The sequence below is a fragment of the Helianthus annuus genome, chromosome 6, assembly GCF_002127325.2.
Source record: "Helianthus annuus cultivar XRQ/B chromosome 6, HanXRQr2.0-SUNRISE, whole genome shotgun sequence".
Taxonomy (NCBI): domain Eukaryota; kingdom Viridiplantae; phylum Streptophyta; class Magnoliopsida; order Asterales; family Asteraceae; genus Helianthus; species Helianthus annuus.
Window position 1 is genome coordinate 27,903,922 of NC_035438.2, and position 14,631 is coordinate 27,918,552.

General features: G+C 37.5%; 2 protein-coding genes across 4 annotated transcripts; one reads left to right on the forward strand and one right to left on the reverse strand.

Moving 5' to 3' along the window:
- Window positions 1-1,969: 1,969 nt before the first annotated feature.
- On the forward strand, window positions 1,970-6,753 carry LOC110865095. Of its 3 annotated transcripts, XM_022114300.2 has the most exons (7): window positions 1,970-2,115; window positions 2,610-2,737; window positions 4,966-5,279; window positions 5,636-5,788; window positions 5,939-6,154; window positions 6,391-6,446; window positions 6,480-6,753. In XM_022114300.2, the coding sequence occupies exons 4-7, from the start codon at window positions 5,645-5,647 to the stop codon at window positions 6,580-6,582; spliced, it is 519 nt and encodes a 172-aa protein (XP_021969992.1). In that variant the 5' UTR covers window positions 1,970-2,115; window positions 2,610-2,737; window positions 4,966-5,279; window positions 5,636-5,644; the 3' UTR covers window positions 6,583-6,753. The 3 variants fall into 3 exon arrangements, with proteins under 3 accessions (XP_021969992.1, XP_021969989.1, XP_021969990.1); XM_022114297.2 differs by having other exon boundaries at window positions 6,391-6,753; XM_022114298.2 differs by lacking the exon at window positions 2,610-2,737 and having other exon boundaries at window positions 6,391-6,753.
- Window positions 6,754-12,215: 5,462 nt separating this feature from the next.
- LOC110863886 lies at window positions 12,216-14,631 on the reverse strand. The gene is made up of 2 exons (XM_022113122.2): window positions 14,389-14,631; window positions 12,216-14,052 (listed from the first exon to the last, which is right to left on the reverse strand). The coding sequence occupies exon 2, from the start codon at window positions 14,047-14,049 to the stop codon at window positions 12,331-12,333; it is 1,719 nt and encodes a 572-aa protein (XP_021968814.1). The 5' UTR covers window positions 14,050-14,052; window positions 14,389-14,631; the 3' UTR covers window positions 12,216-12,330.

The window sequence follows — 14,631 nt, forward strand, 5'->3', positions numbered from 1 at the left end:
CACTATATATTTATAAATAATACTAAATTTAGTTTATTAATAATAAAATAATTATATTTCCTACACATTTGTGACAATATATTAAATACCTAATGTGTATATAAATATAATATAACTTCATAAAATAACCGAATGAGGGCTTAGCCCGACCGGTCACGTGTTCGTTTGTTGTGTGGGGTGTCGCTGGTTCGATTCTCGTCTGGCCGGTTCAACCTTTTTTTTGTTTTCATAAGTGTACATAATTGGTCCCAGGTGTTTCGGAAATGGACTAGGTAATGGAATGGACGAGGGAATGCAATGGATCATTACCATTCCATGTCTTGTTTGGTTACCATGTGGATGGAATGAATTATTATTGTGTATTGTTCGGTAGGCAAGAAAAACGGAGTAATAAATTTAGCGATGAGTGGTGGTGGTGGTCGGTGGCAGTGATTGTGGGTGGTTATAGGTGGCGGTGGTGGGTGTTGGTGGCGGTGATGGGTGGTGGTGGTGGCGGCGAGTGGCGGTGCGGCGGTGACGATGAGTGGTGGTAGCGACAAGGTGGCCGTTGGTGGTGGGTGGCAGCAAAGGTGGCGGCAGCGGTGGTTTGTGGTGGCGTCGACGATGGTGGTGAGCGATGGCGAAGAGTGGCGTTGGCAGTTGATCGCAGCTGTGGGTGATAACGGTGGTGAGTGGGTGACGACGGCGACGGTGGCTGTCATGGTGAAGTGGTGGCGGGTGGCGGCGATAGCATCGGTGGTGGGTGGTGGTAGTGGTGGTGGGTTGTGGCGAAGGTCGTGGGTTGTGGTGTTGATGAATGGTGCAAGAGGGGATGAAATGGGAAAAAAACATGGGGGATGGAAAGAATGATTTTGAGGGAATGGAATACCTTTTGGAATGGGTGATTCCATTCCATTTACCAACCAAACACTCTTTTCTTCATTCCCTCGTAATCACTCATTCCATTCCACCCCTCATTCCTGCATACCAAACACTATTGTTTTCGGTCGATGTAAAATGTGTGTTAATGTTTATACCGAGTGCATGTATCGTACTGGTACTGTAACGTACCGAACCAAACTGATATCTATTCAACGCCCACAGTGATGTACTATCAGAACATGCGGATAAATAACTTGGAATGTCCAAAAAAAACATATATACGGATTACGAAACAATAAAATTTGAAAATAAATAAAATACTTCTAAAAACAAATGCCTAAACATTACTAACTACAACTAATTAAAAAAACCATCACTAGTGCCTCAATTAGTGGTGACCACGAGTATTTAAGTTCTACCTATGGTGGGTTTGGGTGAGTTTTCCCCTGCAGGTCTCAAGTTCGAGTCTGGGTGATAGGGGTTTCTCATTAAAGGGTTTAAATTGGGGATATATTATGCGAGGGGATCTCTAGCGCAGACCCGATTAAGACAATGTATGCTACACCTCCCGACATTCACGAATAATTCACACATTTAAAAAAACAACTAATTAAAAAATTAACCAAGGGCCAATGATCTCTAGATCAAGTGGTGGAGGGCTTGCATTTCTCTTGAGAGATGCAAGTTCGACTCCCACTTGGTGCAGAGTGAGGCATTAGTGGGCAATGATAGGAGACCCAGGGAAACCTGGGTTGGATCCTTGAGCCAAACGGGTTTTACCGGTAATTTCACCGTCGTGCCTACGGGCGGGTGGGTTACCGGGTTTTCCCCGGAATTAGTGGTGGACTTGGGTTACTCTCGGAGTACTCCGTTTGTCCAGTGGGTGCCCCGAGAGTACCCGGGATTGAGTTTGTTGGCCGTTCAAAAAAAAAAAAATTAACCAAGGGGTTAACTATGCGAGCCCGCTATTTCACTCCCGCTCAAAACTATGCGAGCCCGCTATTGTCCAGTGGGTGCCCCGAGAGTACTCGGGATTGAGTTTGTTGGGTGTTCAAAAAAAAAAATTTAACCAAGGGGTTAACTATGCGAGCCCGCTATTTCACTCCCGCTCAAAAATCAAAACCCAAATTAGCTAGGGTTTGTATACGACCCTTCTCTTTCACTCCTGCTCGTCTGAAACCACCAGCCGCTCTCTCATCATCTCTAGGGTTCAATTCACTTCAAAAATTGTTCCACTTTCTATTTATTTGTGAGGTAAATTTCCAGTTTCTTTACCTATATTTGTCCTTTGATTCAATTATATGAAGAATATGTTTTAATTGGTTGATATTTCATCTTATCTATTGATGTCATCGTTGAGTTTATTTGGTTTAGAGCCTTAGCTAATTAGGGTTCCTATAGAAATTTAAGTTTATCTAACTTTTCGGGCTTTACTTCAGTTCATATCTAACTATGCACGCACGTGAGTAATTTTAGTTTGATGGGTTTTGCTTTTTTTTTAATCCTGCAGTCACTAATTTTAGATAAAGTTTGGATCTTGATCCATTGTGTTACATTTGAACAATCTTGGTGTAGATTTTGCTACTAAAAAAGTAAAAATGAACTAAATTTGTGTAAGTTTTGGGCCTAAAAGTAATTCATTTTCTTTTTATGATGGAACAAACTGAATAGTGTAGGTAATTTGCATTTTTAGATCATGATGTTGATTTGATCTTTTTCTTCTGCTTCTTATCCATGTAATGTGATAGGTGTTGGATTTCAAGATTTTACTGTTTGTAGTATTATACATATGGATCTGTACGGTTAGCAAAACGACCCGTAAAAACGAGTGCTTCCCTGAAATTATTCGGCTTTGTTTTCAAGATTAGCGCGTAAGGTAATAACCGTTACTTTATATGGTCCACGAATCATGTTATAGCTTTCTTAGTTTCTTTAACTGTTTGTATCTAGAATATTAAGAATCATTACAAGATTTCTGTAGCAATATGACCCCCGTAAAAACGAGTGCTTCCATGAAACTATTTGGGTTTGTTTTCAAGATTAGCGCGTAATAACCGTTACATTATGTGGTCCATAAATCATGTTCTAGCTTTCTTTACCGTTAACTGTTCGCTTCTGTTTTTCACCAGTTCATTAACGACAATAATACCTTCAAATTTATCATTTTGCTTTGTCAATCTCAAACCAGATAACCAATTTACCCATAAAACCGTTAACTGTTCGCTTCTGTTTCTCACCAGTTCATTAATGACAGCAGTGATATTTGAATTTCATTGAATATTAATATTTTTAACTTCTTTTTTTGTTCAGTGTACAATACGAATAATTTAAACTGCCACTGAATAACAGTTTAACTTCCAATGAATAAAATGAAATGAGAAGTCCGGGTTCTGCAGGTCTTCGAAAATACCATCAGACGTATTCAACACCCACTCAGCCTTTCCCACCCTTAAAAACAAAGCAACAGGTAGCCAAAAACACCCTGCCTCTGCCCCCCAATCCCAGAACGAGCAATAAACATAAGAGCAGCACCAGTAGGGTACCAATCGTAAGGTTTTCCATGTTTTGTGTGATGGTTTTCTCATCCCAACTATAACTCAAAGAGCCAACTACAACCCAAATGATCGAACCGACCCGTCAGTTTTTATTCTTATATTATTTATTTGTATTTATTATTATTATCATTATTATTATTATTAATATTATTATAATAAATATTATTATATTATAATAGTATTACTAATAACATTACTATTTCTAGTTCATTTAGTTATAGGTCCATAAGGATGTCGCGTGATAGAAACTGGATGTACATGAAGAGAACCACTAGTGATGGTCTTTTCGATCCGATATTTCAACGTCATGTCAACCTTTTCTTGGATTATGCATTTGATAACACACCTAACATTCAAAGAGAACTAATAGAAGGGGTCGAGGTTTTTAAAATTAGATGTCCGTGTGGCAAATGCCAAAATCGTCGTTTTAAGAAGAGATTTGAGATTGTGGGGGATCTATATAAAAATGGATTCATGGATAATTATAAGGTCTGGTATGTTCACGGTGAGTCATTTAGTACACAAAATGTGCGTCAACGTTCAAACCCCGTACACTCTCAAGATGCGGGTCAAGACACTAATGACGATTTTGGTGAATATACCGAATACAATCAAATGGTTATGGAAAGTATGCATCAAGATCCAAATCAAACCATCCAATATCGCCCAATCTCACAAAGGGTACTTTGTAAATGGTTTTAAGTTCCACACTCAAGAGCATGGTAGGGGACGTGTGACCAATAACTATGGTGTATGTGTGAGAGGGGAGGCGTATAACACCGAAGAGACGGACTACTACGGCTTATTGGATGAGATACTAGAGCTAGAGTATAATGGCAATGGGCCTTCAACTATTGTACTGTTCAACTGTACATGGTTTAATGTCTATCGCGGTGTAATAGTTAACAAAAACAAATTGGTTGATGTCAAACACAAGTCCCGACTTCCAGGTGACGACACGTTTATCTTAGCATCACAAGCGGAACAGGTGTTTTACACATCATACCCTGCCCAAAGAAATGATACAAAAGATTTATGGGCTGTTGTCAAGACAAAAGCCCGACACATATATGACATCGCCCAACCTGAAACTGAAGTCGCGAACAATGAAAACACAGAAGAACACGAGTTTCTTCAGATTGATGAACGGTTTGAGTTACCGGATAAAGTAACTAGTAGTGAACGCATCATCCTAGTCACAGACACCGACACAATGGAGCAAGCGACTAATGAGGAGGATGAAGGATTCAGAGGTGAAGAAATTGAAGTTGAGGAGGATACATACGATGGTGGTGATGATCACATGGCTGTGTTGGACCACTCTTCAGACGAAGACGATTGCTAGGAGTATTGTTTTTTTTTTTTTTTTTTTTTTTTTTTTTTTTTTTTTAAACGGCTACATTTTTTTTGGGGCGGCTACATTGTTTTTTGTTGTAAAGTTTATGTTATTTGTGATTTATCATACGGTATGTCCACTTTATTTATATGCAATTATAGGCTGTTATTCATGTATTATTTATCTGATATTTTTTTGTTCTATCAAATGCAGGTGTACATTATGGCAGGTGCTCATGGTGGTAAGGGTGGTGCCTATGGTGGTAATGGTGGTGCGCGTAGTGGTAATAATGGTGCTCGTGGTGGTAAAGCTGGTGCTTATGGTGGTAAAGGTGGATCTCCTAGTGGTAATGGTGGTGCTCGTGGTGGTAAGGGTGGTGCTTATGGTGGTAAAGGTGGGTCTCCTAGTGGTAATGGTGGTGCTCGTAAAGGTAATGATGGTTCTCGTAGTGATAATGATGGTGCTCATAGTGGTAACACTGGAACTCGTGGACGTACTCCTAAGCCGGGATTTAGACCACCCAGCAGGCAAGCACATGACTTCACTGATGATGAATTTTATGTATACAACTATTATACAAAAGCTATTTTTGAAACTGTTTGGTGAGCTTGTGAATTTAAATGAGATTTGTGAACAGTAGAAACAATTACTATGAATACACTAACTTAATATGTGTTTTACACTTTCAACTACTCATTCTGAGATAATTACAGCACATAAGAAACTGTAAGCATGTTAACTAAAGTTTGATGGTGTGAGCTGAATATAGGTGCAGGTTTAGGAAATAATCCAAGAAATGTCCACCTCAAGCACATGCTATCAAGTGAAATAAAAAACTCCATATATAAAGTTAATCCTTACATTTATTTCACTCTTTTTTTAGAAAAGGAAAATGAATGAGGAACCCAATTTTAAACAAATCTTTCTGGACACCCACCTCACTAAAGAATGCAAGCAAAAATTGTGGGACGGGGACATTGACATATATAACTTGGAGGAATTGAAGTTTTGTACGGAACGAGCCAAAAAAGTATATGTAAGTTATCTTTATTATTTGAGTACTAACTTATTTTCGTCCCTTGTCCTTTAATTTATTCTCCATAGATTCATCTTCATTATGTGTTGTTTACTGTGGCAATTAACTCGTATTGTTTTTATATAATGTTCGTGTTTTGATAAATTGTAGGGGGATTATTTGAGTGCGATGCGTGAGGTTTACGGGCCGAACTATAGCGAGTTTCCAGATGACCCTGAGGTGTGGGCACGTGTGGTCGGACAAGGTCGCACGCGCCGGGTATACGGGATAGGTTCTTCGGATCTAGATTATTTGGTGACCGGGACATCTTCTTCTTCTGTCGGGTCTGCACCATCGCACGCAGAGTACCAACGGTCTCAAGAAGAGGTATCTTTATTACCGATTGATGTTACTAAAAGTTAGAAATGTTAGTTCTTGTCATATCATATTAAAAACAAACCGTATAAAACAGGATCCGACCATTAGAATTTATCGTATTAGAATGTATACATGTGTTATTATCTTTCGAAATTAAACCAATAAAGAACTTTTCTTTGCGTCAACTATTTCTTTATAAAATGTAGTTACTAATTATAACTATATACATTTTAACAATGTTTTAGGTTCAAGTTATGCGAACTCAAATGGTAGATCTTGAAGCTCGGCTTGAAGAAGAAAGGAATCTACTTACAACTCGGCTTGAAGAAGAAAGGAATCTACTTACAACTCGGCTTGACGAAGAAAGGAAAGCAAGGGAAGAACTTCAACAACAACTTCAAGAATTTATGAACAATTGGCGTCCTCCTTCAAATTAGTTATAGTTTCTGATATCTTTTGGGAAATATGTTAAATTGTATTAGTTTACGGTTTAAACATATTTGAACTTGCGTTGCAACGCATGATTTTTGAATTTGTGTTATTGGAATTTCGTTGGATTTTGTAAAACAGGTTCTTGGTTCAAACATTATTCCTGCATTTTTTTTTGCTGGAAAAATGTAAATTTAAATTTTATTTTGCAATTTTTTTCTATTAAAAATTAAGGTCGTCGGAAAAGTGTCATAATAAAAAAATGACTTTGCTTTTTTCTGTTGGAAATGTGTCACAACATAAAAACAAACTTTTGTCGGAAAACAGTCAAAAAATAGTAAATTTTTATTTTTAATTTCCTTTTATCTGTCGGAAATTTGTCACAAAAAATACTGAGTTTCGTAGGAAAGTTGTAACAACGGTTTTTATTTTTCTGTCGGAAATTTGTCACGAATAATGCTTTTGTCGGAAATTTGTAACAACTATTTTTTACTTTTCTGTCGGAAATTTGTCACGAAAAATACCGAGTTTCGTAGGAAAGTTGTAACAACTGTTTTTATTTTTCTGTCGGAAATTTGTCACGAAAAATGCTTTTGTCGGAAATTTGTAACAACTATTTTTTATTTTTCTGTCGGAAATTTGTCACGAATAATGCTGAATGAAATTTTTTATTTTTATTTTTTGTCGGAAATGTGTAGCTAAAAAAATTCTGAAAATATAATAATTAATATTTATCATAAATAATATATTAAAAATAACTATGAATTGTTGTAGGAGATCTGTAGCAGTTTGTGACACGGCGATTTTGTAGGAAATGGGTAGGAAATTGCGTAGGAAATGCGTTGGAAACAGGTTTCCTACGAGGCATTTTCCTACATCAGGTATTTGTCACAAATGTGTAGGAAAGCCTGTTTTGTAACGCATTTCCTACGAAAACTGGTGTAACAAATTTCAGATTTTCTAGTAGTGATACATGTAGAACATATATATTTTTTTTATACAAGTGGTATAATTAGAATCCTATTTTTAATAAAGGATCTCATTATTCCGTTTTACACTCCAATGAAATAATAATATTACATCATAATATCCAACTTATCTCTTGTGTATTTAATATTTTTTACTAAAATATTTCTTTTTTTTTTTCTGTTGATTATCCAACATCAAGTAATATGTAAGTTTCTAACCTAATAATAAATAAAAAAAACAAAGTAAAATGTTATAAACCATGTAATATACAACTCTCTAACCTAATAAAAAATAAAGTGAGATGTTACAATAAGTAAATAGTACCTCAAAGTTCATTTTGTTAGAAAACATATCTTGATGACTAATTGTGTTAACGGATTACATTATTCGTGTAAGACATGTGTTTATTCAAATCGTGCAATACACGAGTTTTTAAAAGATGTAACTATTTTATTACTTAGTATATAAAGTTATATTTATTCAACCCGTGTAATACGCGGGGTTCTAACTTAGTATCAATATTAATAAATAACTAATCAAGATTAAGTACTTTAATACATTATTTTATTTTAAAGTAAGTAATAACAAGGATTATGACCCGCCGCAATGTGGCGGAGATTCTTTAGTTATAACTAAGTCAATCTGGGACCCGCACGTTATGTTAAAATTGTCAAACGGGGAAAAAATAGACAATGTAAAAACGTTCACCCACACACGCACGTTGCGTCGTGTTAACTCGCAAAATTTAGAACGAAACGTAAAACGTTAAACCAAAGACGCACGTTGCGATGCGTTAAGTCACAAAATTTAGAACCAAGCATAAAGCGAAAAATTTGCGGAAAATGAAAATTATAAAGGACCAAAGTTGAAAGTAAAAAAAGTTATGAGGATAGATTGGAAAAGATAAAAAGTTTTGTGTTAAAAGTAAAAAAAAACACAAATAGATTTGAGTTAAAAGTAATTTATGAAATACTTTTGAGTGAAAAGTAAAAAAAATCAATTTTTTTTTGGAAAACCCCCAAAACCAACGTTACGACGACCATATGCATAACCATTTTTTCTTTGAAAACCCCCCAAAGCACACCCCGCGTTGCGGCGGGGCGTACAACGGTGTCAAATAGTACTAATGTCACACAACCGGCATCAACCACGAACCCTGACTCGACTTAGGATATGCGTGTTGCGACGAACCTGTCAAACATGAAAAAATAGAGGTAAAAACGTTGAACCACACATGAACGTTGCGTCGTATTAACCTGAAAATTTAGAACTATACGTAAAACGAAAATTTGCAAAAGATGAAAAGTATAAGTGACAAAAGTTGGGAAGTTAAATTGAAAATAATGAAAAGTTTTGGGTTAAAGTTAAAAAAACAAATTATGTAGGGTTAAAATTGTAAAAGGTAAAAACCTTAGGGTTAAAAGTAAAAAATAAATTTTTTTTTTGGAAAACATCAAAGCACAATGTACAAGTGATGATGCACAAAAAAGTTGCAAAGTTATATATGGAATACTTATGTTTTTTATATTATTTTATATTATAATACTTTTGTTACTTTTTTATATTTTGTTATACTATTATTAGTATTAGTATTAATATCAATATTAATAAATAAATAATCAAGACACTTTATTATAAACACGAAAGTGAAAAGGTTCATTATAAATAAATAAATAAATAACGAGTCTCTAATAAAAAAAAAGTAAACGTGCAAACATTAAAACAATGAATCACCTAGATCGACAAAACCACATTCACGACGATAAAGTTGGGTATATAATTTTAGACGCCACCAATGCATTGTCTCCCATCCAGCCGCATACATACTAATGTTGCTTCATATATGTTTTATAATTAATAAAGACATTTATCTTATTTTTTTTCAAAGCACCATAACTTTATAAATGTCATTTAGAATTGTTTTTACTGATACGAAGCACCCTGAGATTAAACACAAAAGGTTAGTGTTTAATTCACTCAGTGTTGGCTCTGATACCAACCTGTCACACCCTGATATTTCCACGTATTACCGGTGGGCCCGGTGGGGAGTATCGTGACGTAGTTGATATCATCATAGTCAAACAACACAAATTTAAATGCACAGCGGAAGCAAAAGATAGATTTATTTCAACTGAATAAATTGTAATATTAAGTATCACAAAATAGTTGAAACAGATCCACAGGCGGATCGAAAGAAAAAGGAAATTGTTCAACAGACTTTAACATCTAGAGCTTGCGAGACTTGATTATTGATGCCTGGAGTAGCTGACGTGATGTCGTGGGTCACGCAAATTTAATCCCCAAACAACTGTAGTTAGTGGTAAAAGGGTATCGAACTCAGGGAGTATGTGGAAAATGTGTCGATTGTATAGCTTTGTATTTAAACTAATATTAAACTAAATTGCAGAAAATTAAAATTCAAGATTGTGGATTGTTGTTTTAGAAAACTAAATTAAGAACTAATTCAAATCAAAGTTGGTTGTAAACAATTAGGAGAGAACAATGATCACCCTAGGTTTCAGTTTCTTTAAACAGTTGTGTGTAATTTCGCTAGAAAGAGTTACATAGACATAACTCGTGTATATGTGATTGAAGTGATAAAAGGGAACAAAGTACTCGGATTAGATAACGCGAGGTTGTTTCCCGATGACCTATTAACCAATAACCAACCCTAACCCTTCCCGTGATATCTCGGTTGCCAACGGCACCAAGAACGTACGATTAAGACTAGAAATTGCAATATTGATTAACAAACTACAAACAATCAAACATACACCATGACATTCAAGCAACGCAAGATATCATTCTAGAAATGCGGAAATTAAACACACAAAAGTTTCAGAAACATTCACCTAGGATGATCACCGAAGAGTTTAGCCGGACATGGCACGGTGAATCATCATCAACATCAATCTATTGTTCATACGAATCGAAATAACAAACCGGATGATTGAAATTGTTCACAAAACAAGCCACAAGCCAAAATTCGTCCCCAAGGTGTCCAAGAACCGTCCAATGATGAGATAATGTCAAAAGACACTCAAAAACCGATTATATGATGGCAGTTACATTTTTTCCTCGCAGGCTCCACCGTAAATTACGGCTCCACCGTAATTTACGGTGGACATCAATCTGTTACGGCTCCAACAGTCTGTGTTACGGTGGTGATAAAATGGAAATCAGGTCTACCGTAAATTACGGTAGAACCGTAATTTACGGTACTCAGCTGCTCTAACTTTTTTGTTCTTTCTTTTGTTCTCCTCTCGACCCATTCTCCACCAAAGCCTCCAAAACTGCCTTTGATCCATCTTTTAGCTCCTAAATCGTACCTAAAACATAAGCGTCGTAGTTATCTAATTCAAGATAATTACACGGTTAAATGGAAGATTATTTCATCTTTTAACGTGCTCAAGGGTTGTCCAAAGGACCACCCGTCACATCCCCACACTTAACTGTTGCTTGTCCCAAGCAACTCATCAACATGGTTTCAAAACAAGTGATCAAATCAAACCAAACAAAGCATGCAATTTCTTTACCAACCCCTTTTTAACACCCCAGCAATGCACCCCTCTCAAATTCTCTCCTCTCGGCTACAAGTGAAAACTAGCAAATATAAGCTAGACACACACTAGGCAAACGGGTGGTTGCACAATCATAAGCTTGTACCTGAATCGATCATTCTCCTAAAATGGGTCAAACATGAACGCAAATCAAAGGGACTTCAAGGTTGTAACGTGGCTAGGTGTATAGGGTAGGAAATGGAATATATATGAGTAACGAAAATTCGACCCGGTCTTTTTATTACAAACACAAAAACCAACTAACAAATATGCACTACTATATACAAGACAATGAAACCCTTTCTCTTTTTTTCTTTTTTTCATTGCTTTTCCTTTTTTTTTATTTCTTTTTCTTTTTTTTCTTTTTTTTTCAATCATACGATAACACATTAACCAAAACTACTTCAAACTCACAAAACTACTAATTCTATCACTAATAGTATAAGACCGGGTCAAATTTGGGTAGATTTTCAAGTAAGTAGCTAGGGGAAACAAATGATAAGCTTTAAAGGCACAAAATGGGCAACTAAATGACCAAACCCCCGCCCCTCTCACTACCATGCTCATATATATAACTTATGAGGTCCAACCCCCCAAATCCCACACTCGCTCACATCAACGACGAGGCTACCTAATGCCCTTATCCTTTCTACATTCATGTTTAACTAAGGATTCAAATCGCATTCAAGCACAAGTTCTAACGCACCCCCACCCGTAGCCACTCTCATCAAAGGTTATTTATGTACACGTGTGGCTACAACTCTCACCAAGAATGAAAAAGGTGTCAAGGGTTGCCGGTGCATCAACTTGGGGTTAAATTAGGGCGTCAAGATTTCACATTATTTTGCTTGGCTTAAAATTTTTCAAAAATCTTCAAAAAAATTCCCCCCATCCCCACACTTGGGATACATTGACCCCAATGTATGGCTTTGGGAGGCTTTGATCACTAACCCAATCAACATCCACAAAAGCTTCTTTTCTCAAACCCCAAATTTCTTTTTGTATTTTTTCATTTTATATATATATATATATATATATATATATATATATATATATATATATATATATATATATATATATATATATATATATTTTTTAACACGACACCACCAACAAACACCAACCCAACAATCAACCACATGATTAATCACCACCCATCCTCCCAACCATAATCAACATAAACCAACAAATATATACAAACTATACACAAGAGAGAATACCACCTGATCAATAGTAGCGCGGTCCCGGAGGTCCAAAGATGGATGACATCATATCATTCCACTCTCCAAATCCGAATGCGACGCTGCTACTCCCCTCTTGTTGTTGCGGTCCCTCCTGTCGCCTTGGGTCAAGCCATTGAGAATGGTGGAGTGGTGGAGTCGGATAAGAAATGCTACCATCATAAGGCGGCAATGAAGCATAGTCCACATGTTGTGGATCTTCAACAACCGGCCTTCCGGCATGCCAATCCGCATGCATCCGCCTCATTTGATCATCATGATATCTGTTATTAGCATCCACCTCTCGAGAGTATGCGTGGGTAAGGTTCCATGACTCATTGCGATCGAAGCTATGTTTTAACGACCGCTCTATGCTTGCACTATTCCTTGTGTTTTGATCGTACAACGTCCTCTCCGGCCCCGACCAAGTATCAAAAATGGACGCCGGAGGGCGTTGGCTCTCGATCACCTCTTGCATTGAACCACTATAAGCCCACCCCGGCTCATACGGTTGCTGCGCGTAGTCGTAGAACGTACCACCATGACCACCACTAAAAACCCCAAAACCAACATTTGCACCACCCTGCGGCTCGTCCGCGTAGTCCTCGTCCCCACTAGGAACCAACTCTTCATCGCTTTCCGGCTCATCCGGCTCTCCCGGTAACAACTCCCTTGCACCCAATTTCAGTGCCCTCCACCGTTGACCCTCCGATTTCAATTTGTGATAACGTTCAGACTGAGTATACGTCCAAACGTTTCCCAACCTATCCAAAGTAAAAGGCTGGTGCCTTTTCGTTAAACCTCGGTCTTCGGATGTGAGTGCCTTCTGCTGTTTCATCAAACCCGTTATGATGCGACAGTACGGGACGATGTCTCTTCCGTATTTGTTTCGGCATACCCACAAATGGTGCATAATCAGGTAGCGTATTGGAAAGCGTGGGGATCCATGCATCAATGAATACAGAACAGGTATCTCTGGAAACCTCACCTGTTCTTTATCGCCTCTTCTTGGAATGACATTAAGCAGGCAGATTGTATGCAACAGTTTGGCTTCTATCTTCAAATTCTTTCGGTATAACACACCACTGTACCTACCGGGCAAAAACAAATCCCTTAACATGTCGTTCCATCTCACGTGCTTCTCTGGTTTGAGCAATAAATCATCAAGCGTGGGAATCATGTACTCCTTAGCCGGGAGACTGTCATACTTTCCCAGCTTCTTCAACGTGTCGAATGACATCTCAACTGGCACCCCATGTACCATCCCGATCAACTTCATTTGTGATGGCTTGTTGAAGTTGTGACATTTAAGTGTTGACATCCACTCCTGAATCTCAGTCATAAACAGATTGCTCTTATCTTTGTCAAAACACTTGAGCGCTCCTTCCCAACCCAAAGCACGAAACTTAGCAAACACCCCGAACTGGCCAAACTGGGGTTCGTCAACCTCTTTTTCACAAATGAATGCGGCTACTTTGTTTTTTAACTTGTTCATGCAGTCATTATAAAGGGTTGGCTGCCAAATCTCAGGTTGGTCGTCCAAAGACCCCGAGTTCCACACCGGCTTATCACTTGGGTCTAACTCCATCTCTTCTTCTTCGCCTTCACTTTCGCTTTCACTAACCCTACCCATATATTGCCTCTTCTTTGATGGTTGCTCCTTTTGCTTGCCCTTGCCTTTTGATGAAGATGAACTTGAACCCGCTTTTTCCTTGGTCCTTGCCATTTCCTACACACATGAGGCAAACAACAAAAACAAACACCAAATTAAACCCTATTTTCAAAATCCTCCCCACACTTGCTTGTTATCATGGTTGTAGATGTTAGTGAACCAAAAATATATCAAGAATTTTTCAAAAAATTGGGCATGGTGTCTCTACAATGTAGAGCATCCCAAAAGTTCACTACTTTAACCACAAATCCTACATCTACAACCATCAACCATGTTCAATAATCACTTTCATAATCATATCTTAACAACAAGCAAGTGGGCAAGAACACATAACCTAAATCACCTTACTTTTCACAATGTAGCACCATAATATAACAAAGTAGGCGTTCATACCTTGTTTCAAGACGGAAGAGTGCTTGTGAAACCAAAAATCCCAAAACCCCCAAATTATCTCAAACTAGGGTTTCAAATTCGGACCCCAAAATTGCGTTTTCTCTGAAATCTCTCCTCACAATCACAAAGCTTGTGAAAAATTAGTCAACTTAGACCAAGATTCCACTTGATTTGGACAGGAATTGAAGGTTTTATGAGAGATGGAAGGTGGAAGAAACTATGGAGGTTGTGGGTCTTGAGAGA

Bases quoted from the DNA above. Each gene is read 5' to 3' on its own strand.
- LOC110863886 (XM_022113122.2), bottom strand. From the start codon at position 14,049: ATGGCAAGGACCAAGGAAAAAGCGGGTTCAAGTTCATCTTCATCAAAA.
- LOC110865095 (XM_022114297.2), top strand. From the start codon at position 5,645: ATGAATGAGGAACCCAATTTTAAACAAATCTTTCTGGACACCCACCTC. The intron at 5,789-5,938 runs GTAAGTTATCTT...GATAAATTGTAG, and splicing joins AACGAGCCAAAAAAGTATAT to GGGGATTATTTGAGTGCGAT. The intron at 6,155-6,390 runs GTATCTTTATTA...ACAATGTTTTAG, and splicing joins ACCAACGGTCTCAAGAAGAG to GTTCAAGTTATGCGAACTCA.